Source organism: Ornithodoros turicata, chromosome 6, assembly GCF_037126465.1.
Source record: "Ornithodoros turicata isolate Travis chromosome 6, ASM3712646v1, whole genome shotgun sequence".
Classification (NCBI taxonomy): Eukaryota; Metazoa; Arthropoda; class Arachnida; order Ixodida; family Argasidae; genus Ornithodoros; species Ornithodoros turicata.
Window position 1 is genome coordinate 58777345 of NC_088206.1, and position 17075 is coordinate 58794419.

The following is a 17075-nucleotide window of genomic DNA, read 5'->3' on the forward strand; positions in this document are numbered from 1 at the left end:
GGTGAAACTCATTTTTAAGAGTGTAGAATTTGTACGACACCGACCAGAAAAAGAACTCTGCGGGAAAATATTTCCTTATATAACGCGCACCGTTAGATAACGCGCAGTACCTCTTCTGGGCACCTTTTTACTGTATAACGCGCGCGTTTAAAATACTCGTTTAAAAATATTTGTTGTGCCGCTGTAATGTGAACAAGGGGTATATGGTCTACATTGAAAAGTATCAGACTGATCAGTGTGCACGTCTGTGGAAAACACGGAACACATCGTTATGCACTGCACAAGATATGCATCGCAAAGAGCTACATTGAAGTCTGCCCTAGACCGCTTCGACAATACAGCCTTCGATATAGTCAAGGTGCTGGGTGTGTGGGAACCCAAGAAGAGAGATGCGGCGTTATCAGCACTTGTCAACCTTATAGTGAGGAGTGATATCGAATGTATATTTTAGTACCGCTGTCTAGGCATATGTCGTCGAGTTCCTCCTTCCTGTTAGTTTCTCGCAATTAAATTTTTAGTACACGCAATCATTTCATACATGCATGCATGAATGTGCACGTACAGTTCGGTGACCGGGAGGGGTGACGTTTTGCTCTTTTTATATTTTTATCTTCTCATTTTTATTTTTATTTTCTGTGAGGTTCATTCATTTGGGGGTTCTTTGTGGGGTATAGCAGAATTCGTCAGGTGACGAATCTAATTTCTCCCCCTTTTTAGATGTATTCAACTCAACTCTCATTGCCTATGAATTATGTTTCCATATTAACTCACACATGTGTTGTCTTCGTGTTGGTACAAATAGTTTTTTTCTAAAGAAAATTGTAAAGAAAAACAAACAAACAAAAACTGTAGTTTGAGAGCCTCACAGACTCAAAAGCCGACCTCAGTGCAAAGTCAGTAAACTACCTATATTAGAAAGGGGAAACCCAAACCTCAATAGCTTCACCATTGTGCAGAAGTTTAATAACACAAACCACCAGGCGGCTGTTTCGCCCTGCACTGTAAACTGAAAAACACCCTTATGGGTGTAAATCGCTTGTCCTATATTTGACTCCTCTTTTTACACCGTATGGTCTGGAACACCCTTTTTAGAGGGTGTATCCCGTGTAAAACACCCTTTGAAAGGGTGCTTTTCCTTGAAAATGCCGTCTTTTGCACCCTTTATACACCTTTTTAGGAGGGTGTTTAACGATCTTACACCCTCCTAAAAGGGTGTTTAAAGGTTGCAAAAGAGGGCATTTTCAAAGAAAAGCGCCCTTTCCAGGGGTGATTTACACGGAATACACCCTCTAAAAAGGGTGTTCCAGACCATGTACTGTGTAAAAAGAGGTGTCAGTTATAGGACAAGCCATTTACACCCATAAGGGTGTTTTCCAGTTTACAGTGTGGGCACCGGCAGTTCCTCTAATGCCTCGTCTGTGAGCGACAGAATGCTCAACACACAACAAAGTTGCGATATCCCACATGCATATGAGGCTTACGGCGAAGTGAAAATGTGACGGGAAATGTTAAGACGAGGAGCGGTGTTTTATGTTGCATAATTTGTTGACAAGGCAATTTTGATATGAATCTTTAGCGTATGATGTACATCTAGTTTGGTATACCTAGTTCAGCTTTTAAACAAACTCTCTTTGTACATTCTATCCTCGTTACAAATCTCGTGCTTTGTCTTGGGCAAACCCGTACGCATATTGCGATTAGCGAGCAAACGCGGCATCACCTGCAGGAGCGAGCGAAAAGACCTAAGCATCCTCCAGAGCGGACACTGACCCAGCAGTGCTTCGCGTCGACTATGGCAACAATCCGTCTCCTTGAATGGTGGCTTCTTTGTGAAACGCCGACTGACCCTTTCACTTCCGCTATAACCTACGGTAACGGTGAACGTTCCGCTCGATAAAAAATAAAGGAAGCGAGAAGCAACCGTTTCGAAACGCATGTTCCGTGACCGTTGCTTCTTTCCACTGTCTTATTGTCTGCTAGATGTATACTGCACTACAAAGGAAGCTGCTTCCACAATATTATTAGAAAGGATACTTCCGTCGCATGCAAGTTCTCTTGTTCTTCCTGATGGATGAAGTCATATTCCATTCTCACTTCATATCATTTTTTTATGTGTGCGTGTCTGTGTCTGTGTCAAGTCGCAGCAAGAGACCTTGGGTAGGCTTTCTTTATTTTATTTTATTTTTCTCTTTGTTTTTCTTAACGTCAATTAATCAATCAATCATTTTTATTTCATTAATCCATACAATGCATACAATTACCATGGAACTGAAGGAACCAGAGGGAAAACGCACTTATACGATTTATTTTAACGTGGCGAAGAAATGTGTGTGCTGAAATTTGTTCTGTTGTGTGATCAGGTAGCGGGGTCGACTCTACCGAAGTATTCTTGCTACCGCTTGCGCTATTGCTTGTCTCCATGGTATTGGGCTGTATAGCAGCGGTCTCAAACACGCGGCCTAGCAGGTATAGGATGTTGACAATCCACGCCTAGATTGGGTGTTTTTTCCCTGGGTTTTCCTAAGAAGAAAATGTGGGCACAGTTCCATGTGAAGTCGGCCCAGGACACACGATCACCCCCTCCTGTGATTGTTGCGACGTTGCACGTCAGGGCGTGGCCGACTACGGCAAGGAGTGACGTCACCACCACCACGGGGCACGTGATAACCTGTTCTGTGGCCCGAGGGCCCTTGACCATAAGCAGAACGAAGCAACCCTCTAAAGAAAGGACAATGAAGAACTAGGAATAGAACCTGATTTCGAGGCACTGTTTTTACCCTTACGCGGCGTAGTGCTACCCCTGTCTATGGTCCTACCCCTGTCTATGGTCCTACCCCTGTCCATCCACGGCACGTGAACACTTCTTCTGGCTCATCAGCCTTAAGAAAGCTGGACACAGCAACGCAGTCTTCGCGTGCACTTTGCTAAACTGCCGCTGTAACTACTGTGAGTGTTAAGATGAGCTTATCTTAATTCTTACACACAGTCAAAATAGTGACATACCAACAAAGTAGAGGTAGAACGGTTATGTACATAGGCCATTATATTTTAATTTTTTAAGGGTCGCATTAAAGTAGCAAACGCGAAGCCATCCATTATTAATAATGCCAGCTAGCTGTTTCGCTACTATGCTTCTATTTCTTTTTCCAAGTTGAAACTGTGAGCAAAGGCAACAATACAGTGTGTAAATATAGGAGACAATCTCAGTACCCCTGAACATTGTCATAATCGTTTGTGAAGAACTACGTATTTTTCTCTACTCGTTTATCATATTTTCACTACCCGATTTGGAAAGGCAGCTTATTTATTTCTCTCGGTGTGTCAAGTGGAGCTTTTCAGTAATGAATTGTACACACACCGTCCGGCTGCACACATCGCTGCTGTTTATTTATTTATTTTTTTGTGTGTGTGTATTTTTTATTTTTATGACATAATAGGGTATTTTATGGTGCTTATAGTCATTTCTTTTCTCTGTGGCCCTCCGTGGTATGATCTATGGTCAATGCGGCCCGCGAGTCAATTTGAGGCCCCTGGGCTATAGTCTTCATAAAGATAATAACGTTGAATGTCGAAGTAATATGGAAGCGATTTCGTGTACTCTTGACGCTGTCAACATATCCGTGATCTTGAAGAAAAGACAAGTGAACAGAGCACAAAACAAAAGCCTTGTCTTATGCAGTTCGTCTTGTGCTTTTCCCATTTGCATTTTTCCACCGCTCAGGAATGTGGTGCCATCGTCCAGATAAACTCGTCTCTTAGTACCTTCACCCATATAAACTTCACTGAAAGATAAAGTGCTAGTCAAGATTTAATCTGCATCATCTGCATCACCCGTTTACCCTCCTGGAAAATTTTAAAGGGTTACTCTCCTGACAGTCGTCCCGTTTTGCAGGCTTCCTCGGTGCTGTTATCTCATTCGAAATGACCGACCAAACTTGAGGAGGCATGGGCATAGCCGGAAACGCATTACCTACCGGCTGACCTCACCAGACGGGTCACCTCCGTCTTCCCTCTCCCTCCAATGCCTGTCCCTTCTTTTTTAACTTCCGAATGCACACACACACACATGGGAGGGGATGCACTTGAACTTGTTCGACGTGTAACGGTACCCTCTCCGTTCAACATCGGCCTCCTCCTCTCCTCCTTAGGATTCTGCAGCATCTCAAGCATCCCAGGGTTTTTTTGACTGACGGACTCTTCACCTTACGGTGCGATCGTGCATGATCGACCTGTGGAGTTCCGTCGCGTGTGAGAGAATACGGCCGTCGTGCAATAGTGGCGTGATTTTGCGTGACTGCGCCCGTGAGAGTTGTAGAGAGTGACATCTGACACTACGGCACATTGATTTCGCGATTTTGTTGGTGCGATTCGTTTCTGTGAGTGAGTGATTGTGCGGCGATATTGACATTTAGTGAAGCGAGATGTTGTGCTTCAAGAGATTGAGTACGACGGACTTTTTGGTCTTGGGATTTGCGCTCGTTATTTTGTGGTATCTCCAAAGGGTGAGTTTTTGCTGGTTGATCATTCTACCATATCCGTTTCCGATTCAATACAACGCCAAGTTAATTCATTTGAGACTGAAATTAGAAGTACTTCACCAAAAACGATCCGATTAAGGAGGTCCTTAAATCCATTCTCGGCATGACAACGGTCCACTTCAAAGGAATAGCAGGATTGGCCTTATCGTCCTTTCCGTATTGCATCGGGATCATTTTCCGACCTATTAAAGCTGGCTACTGTTTAATAGACCAACTTTTAACAGGATAACATTTTAATCCGAAAATCGAAGGTTGCTAGGATTTTGTTTAAATTCATCCTCTCATATTAACCTATTTGAAGTGATGGGGCCACATTACCACCAGCAATGGGGCAGAGTATCGCCCCTGGTGATGAAACCCCCCATTCATAATCATAAAATAAAGTAGTTGTTGTTTGAAGGGGGGTATGGTCCACCACTGTGGGGAAGCATCCCATGTCGTCGTCACTGTGCATTAATTTATTATTTTCGTTGTCGTTGTATAAATTGAGATATGTGCGTGTGTTTTCTTCGTTTGTTTGTTTTTATTGTAGCGCACGTGTACAATTCTCGTTACTCATTTTCTTATTTGTTTCTTATTTGCTTACAACCTGAAGATGTCTCCCAAGTCATACCGATTAATCTATAGTGTAGTATTTCGTTTGATTGCCGGCGCTAGAGGTAATAATAAAGAAATATATTTGAAATGTATTTAATTTCTTCGCACACGAATTGAATTCCGTGTGCTCATATTGTTCACGTGGACGAATGAGGTTGACTCATTAATAGCGACTTCTCATCAAGTTCCTAAATATTTCCGCGTTAAGCTACATATCCTGACGAGGTCGTTGCAAACCCTCGTCACCTGTACAACATAAAATGTCACGTATTAGCCTAGAAGAACAGTCTCTGTTCGAAATCTCGACGGCTGTCGTCTTCTGTTCGCTCAATTTCGTACTTTTTTTCTGCATACTGCAGTATGTATAAAAAATGTATGTATGTGTAACACACATGTGTTTTAAGTGTTTCACGCACATTACACGCTTGTGCGCTTTATCACCTTTATCTCATTGTACCGCAACCTTTTCCTCAGGGCGAAGGTGCTGGCGTGTTCCAGCTGCGCGTGAGTCGCTATTTTTCCGACGGTACGACCTCCGACGGGCAGTGCTGCGGCGGCTTCTGCCCTGGAGTGTGTCGGACCTTCTTCCGTACCTGTCTCAGCCACTTGGGCAGGGAGCCCCCTAGGGTCGACTCGCATCATATGCGCCGTCTGGATGTCAATACGCCATGTTCCTTTGGCATGTTCGTGTCGGACGTTGTCGGCAACAACACCATGATGGATCAGCAACTGACGTACAACTTCACTTTTGATTTCCCTTGGCCCGTGAGTTTTCCTGTTGTCTCACCGTGATGGTTGTCAGATGGCGCTGGGGATGTTGTTGTTCCGATTATGGTGTGGTGGTGGTGGTGTTGGTGGTAGTGAACCTGCTTGCAGTAGTCGGCCACGCCTACACTCTTAAAACGGACTTCACTGTACAGCACGCTCCTAGCCAACCATCATCACGAATGATATTGTTATCGGTCCTGATTTGTTGAAAACGGAAGGCGTAACGCCAATTTTGTGACAATTATGATTATGAACTGCATAAGTGTCACAAAAAAAGGCGTACGACTCCTACTTTCAACAATCAGGGGAAGTAACGGCGTCATTTGTGATGATATATAGTTGGATAGGAGCGTGCTATGCGGTGAAGTTCAGTTTCAAGAGTGTATAGGCGGGCAGCTTCACGACTAATGCTGGGGGAATAGTGCATCCTGGGCTGACTTCACAGTTGACGTCTGAGGAGAACCCAGGCTTAATACCCGGACAGCACAGCCGGCGCCCGGATTCACCGCATAGCAGCCTTACCAATCATAATTCAGAATGATGTCGTCCTCTTTCCTGATTTATTGAAAACAGGAAGCGCATATTTCGGTACAAAAAGGCGTACACTTCCCTTCTTTTTTCTAACCTGCGTTTTGGTCGTGATGCTGCCCACTTTCAGCGTGCGGCGAGCAGTTTTCATCTTCACCACTACCACTTTCCATACTCAAGAAATCAGGAAGGAGTTCTGAGCCTCGGTGAAGTTCTCGTTTTAGAGTGTAGCATATAGAGTAGAAAATCACGTTTCTAACCTTTAAGCATCACTTTGCATCAGTAAGTATAACAACGTTTTGGGGGTTATAGCTGCATGTAACGCCCCCCTTATTTGAATTTATGCACGCGCATGTAACTGGGGGATATGTAATCCTATGCAATAATCATTTCCACACCACAACTAAAACGCACATTTTAGAGGACTGCAAGAATGGCAGCAGCGGCATGGCCAAGCGGGTTAAGGCATCCCGCTCGTTCGTGGTAGCCAAAGTCGTGCCGAAGACAGGGAGGTGGTGGGTTCGAATCCTACCACCGGCTATGCTGTCTGAGGTTTTCCCTGGGTTTTCCGAAGACTTTCTAGACGAATATCGGCACAGTTTCCCCTGAAGTCGGCCCAGGACGCATACTTTCCCTCCTGTCCCCCACTCCTTCCTGCTGTCCTCTCTCTTTCTGTCCACATCTGTACGCCGCTCATAGCCATATAGTTGCTTCGCGGCGCTAACACCCAAAAAAAAAAAAAAAAAAGGATGGGCTACTGCACTTAAAAAAAAAAAAAAGGCTTTGCTGTTCCAGCTTCAGACTCAGAATGGAACATAGTCGTTGGTTATGCTTCCATGAATCTGTCTTAGGTTATTGCTGAGAAATGCCGGTTTCCGTGTAGGCGGAGCCTACCTCTCCATTTTACTTTATTTTATTTTTTCCTTTCATCTTCATCTTCAAAGCAAGTATACTGTCGATTTCGAAAGTGTGTAACCGCGTTCTACTGTCCTTTTCCTTGTTTCGTTCTCTTTTTCTTTTTTTCTGTACGTCCCTCTGTTTTTTTTCTGCCGTCCCTTAGCGCTACATCGCGTACAGTTTATAAATATGCTTTTGGTTTTCTCATTAACCGGTTGACACAGAGAATTGTGATTACGGTTATGCCCCTAATCTGAAAGTGGACGGTATATTATTTGAAAATGTAAGCTAAAGTTATTTCTCGGCTCCGGTGTTAATGGACCAGAGGCGTGTGGTGTGCCTTTTGTTGGTTGACAATTACGATGACGATTTCGCGTTCTTGTGGTACAAAAGCAACTATCGCGCGCGAAACCATAGTGAGAAATGCAGTATAACTATGCTTGCAAACTAAATGATCATGACCAGAGGGAGATGATTAACAATGTACGCGCAGGTGACGAAGTCACTCTGAACCGTTATAAAACCACAGATCGTTGAAATAACTTAGGTCTCAAGAAAGAGTACACACCCTTACGAGGGCCACAAGCGGCTCGTTACCAATCAATGCATGACAGTGTTGAATTACGCATGTTTTCCTCTCTTTCACTCAGGGCAAGTTCAAGCTAATAATTGAAGCATGGCACACGCAAAATGGAACGGTTCCATTGGAAGGATGTAAGTATATAGATTTATTTCCTTAAAAAATATTACGCAGTCCTGGATCACCTTCGCAACATGCGAAGTTGCATGTTCTTCAACTGCGAAGTACTCCAAGTACTCCAACTACCTCGGGGGACACTTTGTCACTCTCCGACGCTAGGGTAACCCGATGAGTTGACGTCGTTTCCTCACGAGACAGCATACACTCTTAACTCCGTACCCTTTAGTAAAGGGTAAAAAATCGCAATATTTTACCCTCTATTTCAGAAGCTACCAGGTACCCTCTGAGTGACACCTTTTATAAAAGTTACAAGGAAACCCACTAATTAGAGGTTACGGCCTTCAATCCAGCACCTGCCCGTAAAGGTTACGCCAACGTGCGGCTTTTTATACAGGATGTTCATTTTTATTCGCAACAGAGTAGCGCTCATTTGGCAGGTGGGTTATGTGAATCTTTGCTAATTAGTCGATCCGTAGTTACAAACACATGCGTCAGGAAATGTCGGAAATGTTTGTAACTACGGATGGGTTAATTTGCGAAAATTAACATGACCCACCTGTCAAATGAGCGCTGGTGTGATGCGAATAAAAACAAACACCCTGTGCGTGGGATATGGACAGACATTTACAGAACACACCAAGGTACCACAATGAACCACCAGAAAATGAGATCTTGAACATATGTATATTACAAAAACAGAAGTCTGTCGAGAGGTGACACATTGTGCACAAGTGCGATTCTGGTGTGAGGAGAAACCATGGTCGCTTTACCATGTATGTGGAGAAAAGAACTATCTTCTAAGTGAGAAGCAATGCATAAAAGTGCGAGGAAGCTAGCGAGTCAAAACAACTGACCTATGTTTGCTAAGCTGAACACACCCAACGAAATGGAGAACTGCAGCAGAAAAAAAATTATTCCACATTCGTGTTGCAGAGGCGAGCGCAAATGGCAATACAGTATTACATAAAACGCACACAACCTTGAGGAATATGAGTGTACAGTAACGCAGGAGACACTACATTACTGCGTTATCAGCGTTGGAGGCGCTCTGGGACGAGTTTGTGAGGTACTGCATTGCGCTGGTGACGGTATGTGAACCTGCATGTGGGATCCTGGGAACAAAAGTTTGGGCAATGAGAGTAACATTTACGGAACCATTCAAATCCGTACAAAGCAGCATAAATGCGGGAAGGCGTTCACTCCGCGATTGAGTCTTAGAATATCGTAAGAATACAACAAGTAGGAAGCTGCGAATTATATATCTCGATGCATATATCCGCAGCTCGCAAAATGCACGCCGGTGTATTGACTTGGCGACCAAGTAAGAGCAGAAAAGTAGCAAGCGTAAGTGGCGTTCATATGCAGGACCGCAAAACGCTTGCCATAATCACAACAAACCTGCGCTAAGAGCTCTTGCTATCAAAATAACGCACGTACCTAGCACAAAATGTACACTTACCCAGTGTATGAAGTGTGTGAATTAGGGCTGCGGTGGTGACGTTCGTTTTCGGTTATATATTCCAGGTCCCCCAAGGTCGCCATTTTCCCATGTATTTGTTCCTATCCCGATGCGTGCAATGCCGGTGGCCGCCCTTAGATACCCCATTGTTACCAGACGTTGGCTTGTGTTTGATTGTAGCGCGCTAAAGATCCAGTTGAAGCACAATCCAAGCCAGGCTAAGTCACCGAAGGAGGAATAGACGACTGCGCCTGCGGCGCCTGGTACGACAGGTACGCTATGTGATGCACGCAGCCGTGCACTAGATCCTTCCGATCGCTCAACACGTTTAAAAACCGGACCGAAAAGGTGAAACACGACACAGAAAGTTGTTATACGCGTTTTATTTGGACATATAAAGACTAGATTCATTCGCAGAAACAACAAAAACATTTTGCCGCTAAACTTAGCGCGCTGAAGTGATCCGGAACGGCAACAATGGGGTATCTAGTGGCGGCCTTCTTCGTTGCACGCTTTTCCGAGGTGAGTTTGGGGGACCTGATATATTCTGTGCAATCTTCGCACTCACTACACTTTCCCCTGAGAACACCGAAAATATACTTGTTTGCTAGCGACATCTAGCTTTTCCGTTGTTCCTGACGATACTATGATAAACGCGAGGAAAACCACTGATTAAAACAGATTACACTTGTTAACGGACGGACGACGAGCGTTAAGCGTTTCAAGGAAACCGCTCTCAGTGTGGATAGACCTAGACCAGGCTCGGCTACGCAGCGAAATCGAAAATCTTGGTGGTTGCGGCATTGACAATTGTTTTCCACCCTTTAGAAAGAAACATACTATCAGTATTTCAGACTGAGAACTTATAATCTGTGTTCATACAGCATTGATAACATGTAGTTGACGTATAGGTGACGCTGAAACAGATAAAAAATAACAGCGTAGATTCGCAACTGTCGTCTCGAATGGGAGGCTGAAATGCGGCATTATGCTGAAAAACAAAAGGAAAACAAACGATAAGAAACTAACAAAGAGATTATCGTTGGAGATTTCGCTTAGAAGTTACAGTGTCGGAGTAGAGGGTACATTTATAAGTTACAACAAGCTGTTTTTGTTTTTTCCGAGATGTAACTTCTATTCGTGTTGTAAAGACATGACCTTGGTCGCTTTTAACCTCTAAATATACGTTACAGTGGTGTAACCTATAAGAAATCTCGAAATCTACGTCTATACAGAAGTTACATGTTTCTAAAAGTTACAATAAAAGGTACGGGTTTAAGAGTGTAGCAGGGGACTGTCTTCAAGTTTAATCCAACTTTATGGCTGAATCGTACAGCATGTTTTATCGGGAAAGACTTTCGTTTTGTTGTCGAAGCGAAATTCCTTAAGGCTGGTTTAGAGCCCGACGTAGTCTTCGCCCATCGCCGCCCGCGTTGCGCGCCGATAGCCAGCGTTCGCTACGCCACGCTTCCTCATCCTACCGGGATCATAGTCTGACACGATTCGGCGCAGCGCAACGAAAACACTTCCGGAGGTTTTCACATTTCGTAGTGGGAAAGTAGTCATATCTGGCAACTGTACCCGCGTGTTGGAATCCGTCTAAAGACAATCCGTGTTCCCATCGTATGTTTGTACTGTTTGTACTACTGTAATACGGTTTGTATACCCCAAAATGGACATCGAATTGAAGAAGAAAGTTGCACGTCTACCCAGATGTTATCGTTCTTTTGCTTGTCTCTATAATCCATCCGTCGTGTATTAGATAGGCACGAATGTTCCTGAACAGCTTCGATCAAAGGCTCAATGGACGACGCCATGTTTGAAAATGCGAGTCCACCGGAGCCCGCGCCGTACACAGCTCGCTGGCCACCGCCAGATGTGGAACATTGATCTACTCCCCCGACGGTGGCAGACGTAAGGCGCGTTGCTGCCACGCCGCGCTTCGCCGATGTCTTTGAACTATGAACTCACCGACGGTGGCTCGCGATGCGCGGCCGTGCGCTGCGCGTCGTTAGGCCCCGCTCCGCCGGACTCTAAACAAGCCTTTACGCTCCAGGACCTGGCGCGAGGAAACACGCTTACCAATGTAAGTTCTGACGCGACCATGTCGCGTGGAACGCTCCTGGCTGTACGAACCACGACCTACTACATTGTAACGACTATGTCATAGGCACCCCTTCCAAGCGCCGCATTTGGAAGCTAGCGGTGGCGCTACTCATCGGCCCCGTTATTGCTTCCTCAATTTCCGCAATACTTTGTACTTCAGCTTACCTTCGTATTTTTGTAAAAGCGGTGCACGTCCCACGAGAGATGCTTCTTTCAAAAGTTGATTATCATCATCATTCTATGTGTTTTCATAGGAGTTGTTGCTGTCGTCTGCTACGGTAGTCGTACGTCGGCTTCTGCGCGTTCAAAATTCAAATTTCCATTGTCCGATCATAATGTATATCTCGCGGGCCGATGAGTAGCGCCCCTAGCGGATCGTGCGGACGGGCTCCTCATAGGGCTTGCCGATTATGACATGGTCGTTATGATCTAGTAGGTCGTCGTACGAATACGCCCGACGCTAACCGAGAACATTCCACATGCTAACTACGGACTCTCCGAAACCTGCAGACGCCCTTCCACCCGCCCGACGAACGCCAAAGGCCCTGATTAATAATTCGCGTTGTTGACGGTGTTGAATGCGGAGTGAAACGGCACATTTCGACCGGGACGCTGCAGTCCCTTTAAGGGGCTGAAAAGCGAAGGGTAAACACTTTGAAACTGCGTACTTTTCTGAAAGCTTGTAACTTGGACCTTTCAGATACGTCATAGATATGCTTTGCATTGAGCATTTTTTAGCAATTTAATTTTAACAACACCAACAACAACTTTATTGCGCCATTTCATTATTGGGTATTAATTTCAAAGATTGCTGCGCCAATCAAAATTTGCAGACTCAAACACGAGGTAACCACGAGCAGAGTCGTTTATGAGGAGAGTTTGGCCATTCTGTGACCTTTTGCTGCCCGGAGATGGGGAGCCGCCGTGACGTCAGAGCCGTCATCGCTCCACCCACTTGGCCGGGATGACAGGCGAGCCGCGGCGACCCCGTGGGATTTCAAGGATGTACCTCTTCTACAAAATGGCGGAATGGGAGATTACAGGGCGATAGCTCTGATCCAAAATGGTGCCACTGGCCTTGGCGCCGCCCATCGTGTGAGATCAAATGGCGCGCTTTGAGACAGGCTCCTCTCAATGGTCAAACTCTCCTAATAAATGGCTCTGACCATGAGCCGGCTCGCGCGCCATCTATTGAGAACACAAGCAATTAGGCTAGCCATCTGGCAGGTTGTGGCGAAGTGCAATGTGCGCTTCGTCGTCGAAGGTGCGCGGTTGTTGCATCCCAGAACGCCAGAACGTAAACCAGACATCTGTAGAAGTCGACGCTATGCGAGATTTTGCACACAGTAGCGATACCATGGGAAGTTTCATCGCCAGGGACGATACTCTACCCTATTGGCAGGAATAATGTGGTGAAATGAAATAATGAATCAGACATATGTCGGCACAGTTCCCTTAGAAATCGGCCCAGGACGCACATTCCCCCAGGGCGTCAGTCGTGACGTTGCCACCTCTGTGAGGCCGACAACGGCGAGCCCTTTCACAACCACCACCAATGAGTCGCCTCACAGTGAGGACCGAAGTTCTGTGGCATCCAAAAAGTTTGGTAATACTTTTAGGGCAGAGCGTTTGTAGGCAGGATTGGCCATGGACCAAGCAACTTTGACATAGTGAGTGAACTGCTCAACAACCACAACAACTTTATTTCGAGACGATGAATGGGGAGTTTCATCGCCAGGGGCGATACTCTACCCCATTATTGTTGCTGTTATTCTCCAAAACAGATCTAATAGTAATTACTAACTTGTCCCAAAATGCGTTACGTGTACTTCAATACCACGTGATATCTGTTTGCCAATCCGGAGCGGCTCGCCAATGTTTCCCGCGGCGGACGTCTGTGAGCGCTGCTATCGCGTAATTCGTTAGTATGAAAAATATGAAGGATTGAGACGGCTAGTGGTGTCATCAGCCAAGCTCTACCTGGTGGTACATAAAAACGTGGTGTTTGCATTTCATTTTACAGTCCCTTCAAATTCGTGTAGCATGTATTCTGTAAACACGTAAGCACTATTCTCGGTGTCAGCGCTGTGCTACATGTCAGCCTGATCCCTGCTGTCAGTTCAGTTACACCGTGCTAGAGCTTCTGGACCTTCTCTTTCCGACTTTCAAAAATTTGCAGTCTTACCAAAATTGAACGCTGTTTCGACAGACTGGTTGTGGCAGGTAGTCTCAAGCCACACGATAGCAAGGTCCTGTGCTACATTTTGCATGCACATATATTGGTTGAAACACCCTGCGAGATTAGTGACCCGTTCTGTTCTTTATATTAATTAAGGAAACTGTAATGCCTCTAGCGTTCCGGAAAGAAGCTCGGCGACCCCTGCTCAACAAATTTAGAAGCCTTGGTGCGTCCGAGTGGTTCCTGGACTTGGCGACTCGAGTCCTGGACATTCCGGAAAGGTGGATCCAACGTCGTGTGGCCTTTGATGACCGCAGCAATCGAGTCTCGGAAGGCGCTCTGGTGCAGAGGTTCACTCTGAAACGACAGCTGGGTGTAGTTTGGAACTGGCAACACTGGACGTTCGAAAGAGACTCGCCCAGGGCCCACGTCGACGTCGATTACCGGGTGCTCTGCAGTCCTGGATTCACCGGTGCTAACTGCTCTGAAGAATGCCCTGGACCTGATGCTGTGAACCCTCGTTTCACGGTAGGAGACAGTTTTTGGCACTAGAAGAAAATTTGTCTTTTAGATGCGCAAGTTTGATCAACGTCTACGATGAATGGTAATGCTTATCATGACCTTCACCTACGGAGCTAGCAGTATAGACAGTGTACCAGTAATGGCTGCCATGACAGCCATTGCCTATGGCCAGCGAGAGTCTCTAACTGTAACGCCTCCTGTCGTCTGCTTTAGCCGGTCGCCGCAGACGACTTCAAACATAGGCTTGTGTTAGGTTCAACTCTTTAATAGGAGGATACAATATGCAAGAGACGGGCGAGTCGCCCGTGATACATGAGTTCGCTCTGTCCCAGCAGCTTCGACTGAGGAAAACTGCGTCAGCCGCGCCAGACGTAACGCGAGCTTCCCCATGCTTCTCAGCCTTTAGGTACGTTGCACCCTCACGTGGAGAGCTTCGGATACAATTGCACGTACCCGTACGGAGAGCACAGGGAACATCCAACATCTCTCTCCTTAACTCTGGCCGTACCCGTAACGTGTTGGTGGCTTCAGATGTCTTCCGTAACATGACGTAGGTCCAGACGCTTCTGGTACTCTTTGTGGAGTTGTCCCATCGGATGGACTTGGAGGAGGAACGCAGAGCAAACTGGAAACAGACCACCAAGGTAGAAATTTGGGGTAGTTGGTACATAGCCATGAGTAAAATCTTGCAGCCAAAGAGAGGACGAAGACACAACAGTAGAAACACACAACAGCCTTTCTGTGTGTGCAGTGTTTCTACCGTTGTGTCTTCGTCCTCTCTTTGGCTGCAAGATTTTACTCATGGAAACAGACAGCTGATCATCGTCAATGCTGCATCCTCGGTGCTCAAGCACTAAGTGCCTTGCATTTCGGCGAACGGTGCCCTGATCTGTGATAACCCAGTAGGACCGAGGAGTGTCAGCCACACTCAATATCGTTCCGTGGCGTTTGAGGTCAGTTACCCAGATCTTCTCCTGAGGTTGGAACACCTCACGTTCTCGGACAGAATGTCGCCTGTTGAAATTGATTTCTTGACGCTTTCTCCTTTCGCCTTCAAATGCGCTCGGCTGATCAGCATTGGGCACAGATGGTAGCAGCAGCACCGCCGCGATAGGTACATGTGTGCGCAACCGTCTGTTGAACAGCAGTTCAGCAGGGCTGAAACCATTGGCCAGGGGCGTTGCTCGATACGGTAGGAGTGCTCTGGAAGGGTCAGACGATTTCGAGATCTTCGCTTTCGCGATTTTTACCGCTGCTTCAGCGCAACCATTACTTTGTGGAGGTTTGGGGCTCGAAGTGGTGTGGGCAAAACCCCAATCCTTGGCAAAAATGGTGAACTCTGAGCGAAACTGTGGCTCGTTGTCCTTGACCACCGTTTGCGGAATCCCATGTCTCGTAAAAATCGACTTTAACTTAAGGATGATTGTCTCCGGCCTCTGGTTCTCCAGAAGAGCGACTTCGATGTAGCGGGAGTAATAGTCCGTTACTAACAAGTAGTTCTTCCCATTGGCATGAAAAAGATTCAATGCCACCCTTTGCCATGGGCGGTCAGGGAAAGAAGTTGAAATAAGAGGTTGGCTCCGAGGCAGTCTTTGCTTCATGCAACTCACACATTTCTCAACCATGTCAACTATATCATGCGATATGCCTGGCCACCAGCAAGACTCTTTGGCTCGCCTTTTGCATTTGACTATGCCCTCATGTCCGTCGTGGAGAGAGCTAAGTACTGAAGGACGCAATGCTGCAGGTATGAGGAATCTCTGTCCTTTCATCAGAATTCCTTCATGCAGAGTAAGTTCATTTCTGAACTGCCAGTATGGTAAGCAGCCTTCACACACTTGTGACTTTGTGTCTGGACAGGTAGTCTGAAGATATGTACGCAAAGTTTTGCACACGGTGTCCTGGTTTTGCGCATGCAAAAGTCTCTGATGACTTACGTCTGGGACACGTACGTGACGGATAAGAGCATCTTCAAATTCTGCAACTTCCTCCGCGAGATGTGCATTTTCTTCTTCGGGGAGTGGTTGTCTGGATAATGTATCTGCAACTACGAGGTCTTTGTCTGGAACATGTTGCATTGTATAGTCGAAGTGCGTCATCCTAAGACGTAAGCGTTGAAGGCGCGGTGTGAGGTCATCTACTGGTTTCCTGGTGAACAGGGGAATAAGTGGCTTGTGATCGGTTTCTATGTGAAACTTCACTCCGACCACGTAGTCTTTGAATTTCTCACACGCCCATGTGACGGCAAGGACTTCCTTTTCTATTTGAGAGTAACCACCTTTTGCCTCTGTGAATGACTTGGATGCGTAGGCAACGCCCAGCAAACTTTTGTCCTCTTGTCGCTGCATGAGGACTGCTCCAAGGCTATGACTTGAAGCATTGGCTGATAGTATTATTTCTTTCGTTGGACAGTACAGTGCCAGGACTGGTGGTGACATGAGCCAGTTTTTTTACTTCTTCAAATGCACGTTGTTGAGCACAGTCCCAAGTAAATGAGACATCCTTGCGAAGCAGTTTCCTTAACGGGGTAGTCTTGGCTGCCAGGTTTGGTATGAAACGTGCGATGAAGTTAACCATTCCGAGGAACCTCTTGAGTTCAGTGACATTTGTAGGTGCTGGCATGTCCACGATGGCAGCTATTACTCTGGTCTGGTGTGACTCCATTTCTGCTGATCACATGCCCCCAAAAAGTGATTGTTTCTTGTGCAAACACACATTTTTTACGATTGAGTGTGAGCCCTTTCTCTTTTAGTCTCTTCAAGACTTCGTGTAGGCGATTGT

General features: G+C 46.0%; 1 protein-coding gene across 1 annotated transcript in view; it reads left to right on the forward strand.

The window, feature by feature from the left end:
* Positions 1 to 17075, forward strand: part of LOC135398668 (delta-like protein 1) — a 30977-nt gene that overhangs the window by 4678 nt on the left and 9224 nt on the right. The window contains exons 2-3 of the mRNA XM_064630052.1: positions 9978 to 10009; positions 13948 to 14300. Coding sequence (XP_064486122.1) covers positions 9978 to 10009; positions 13948 to 14300 — 385 coding nt within the window. The remainder of the gene's footprint in view (positions 1 to 9977; positions 10010 to 13947; positions 14301 to 17075) is intronic.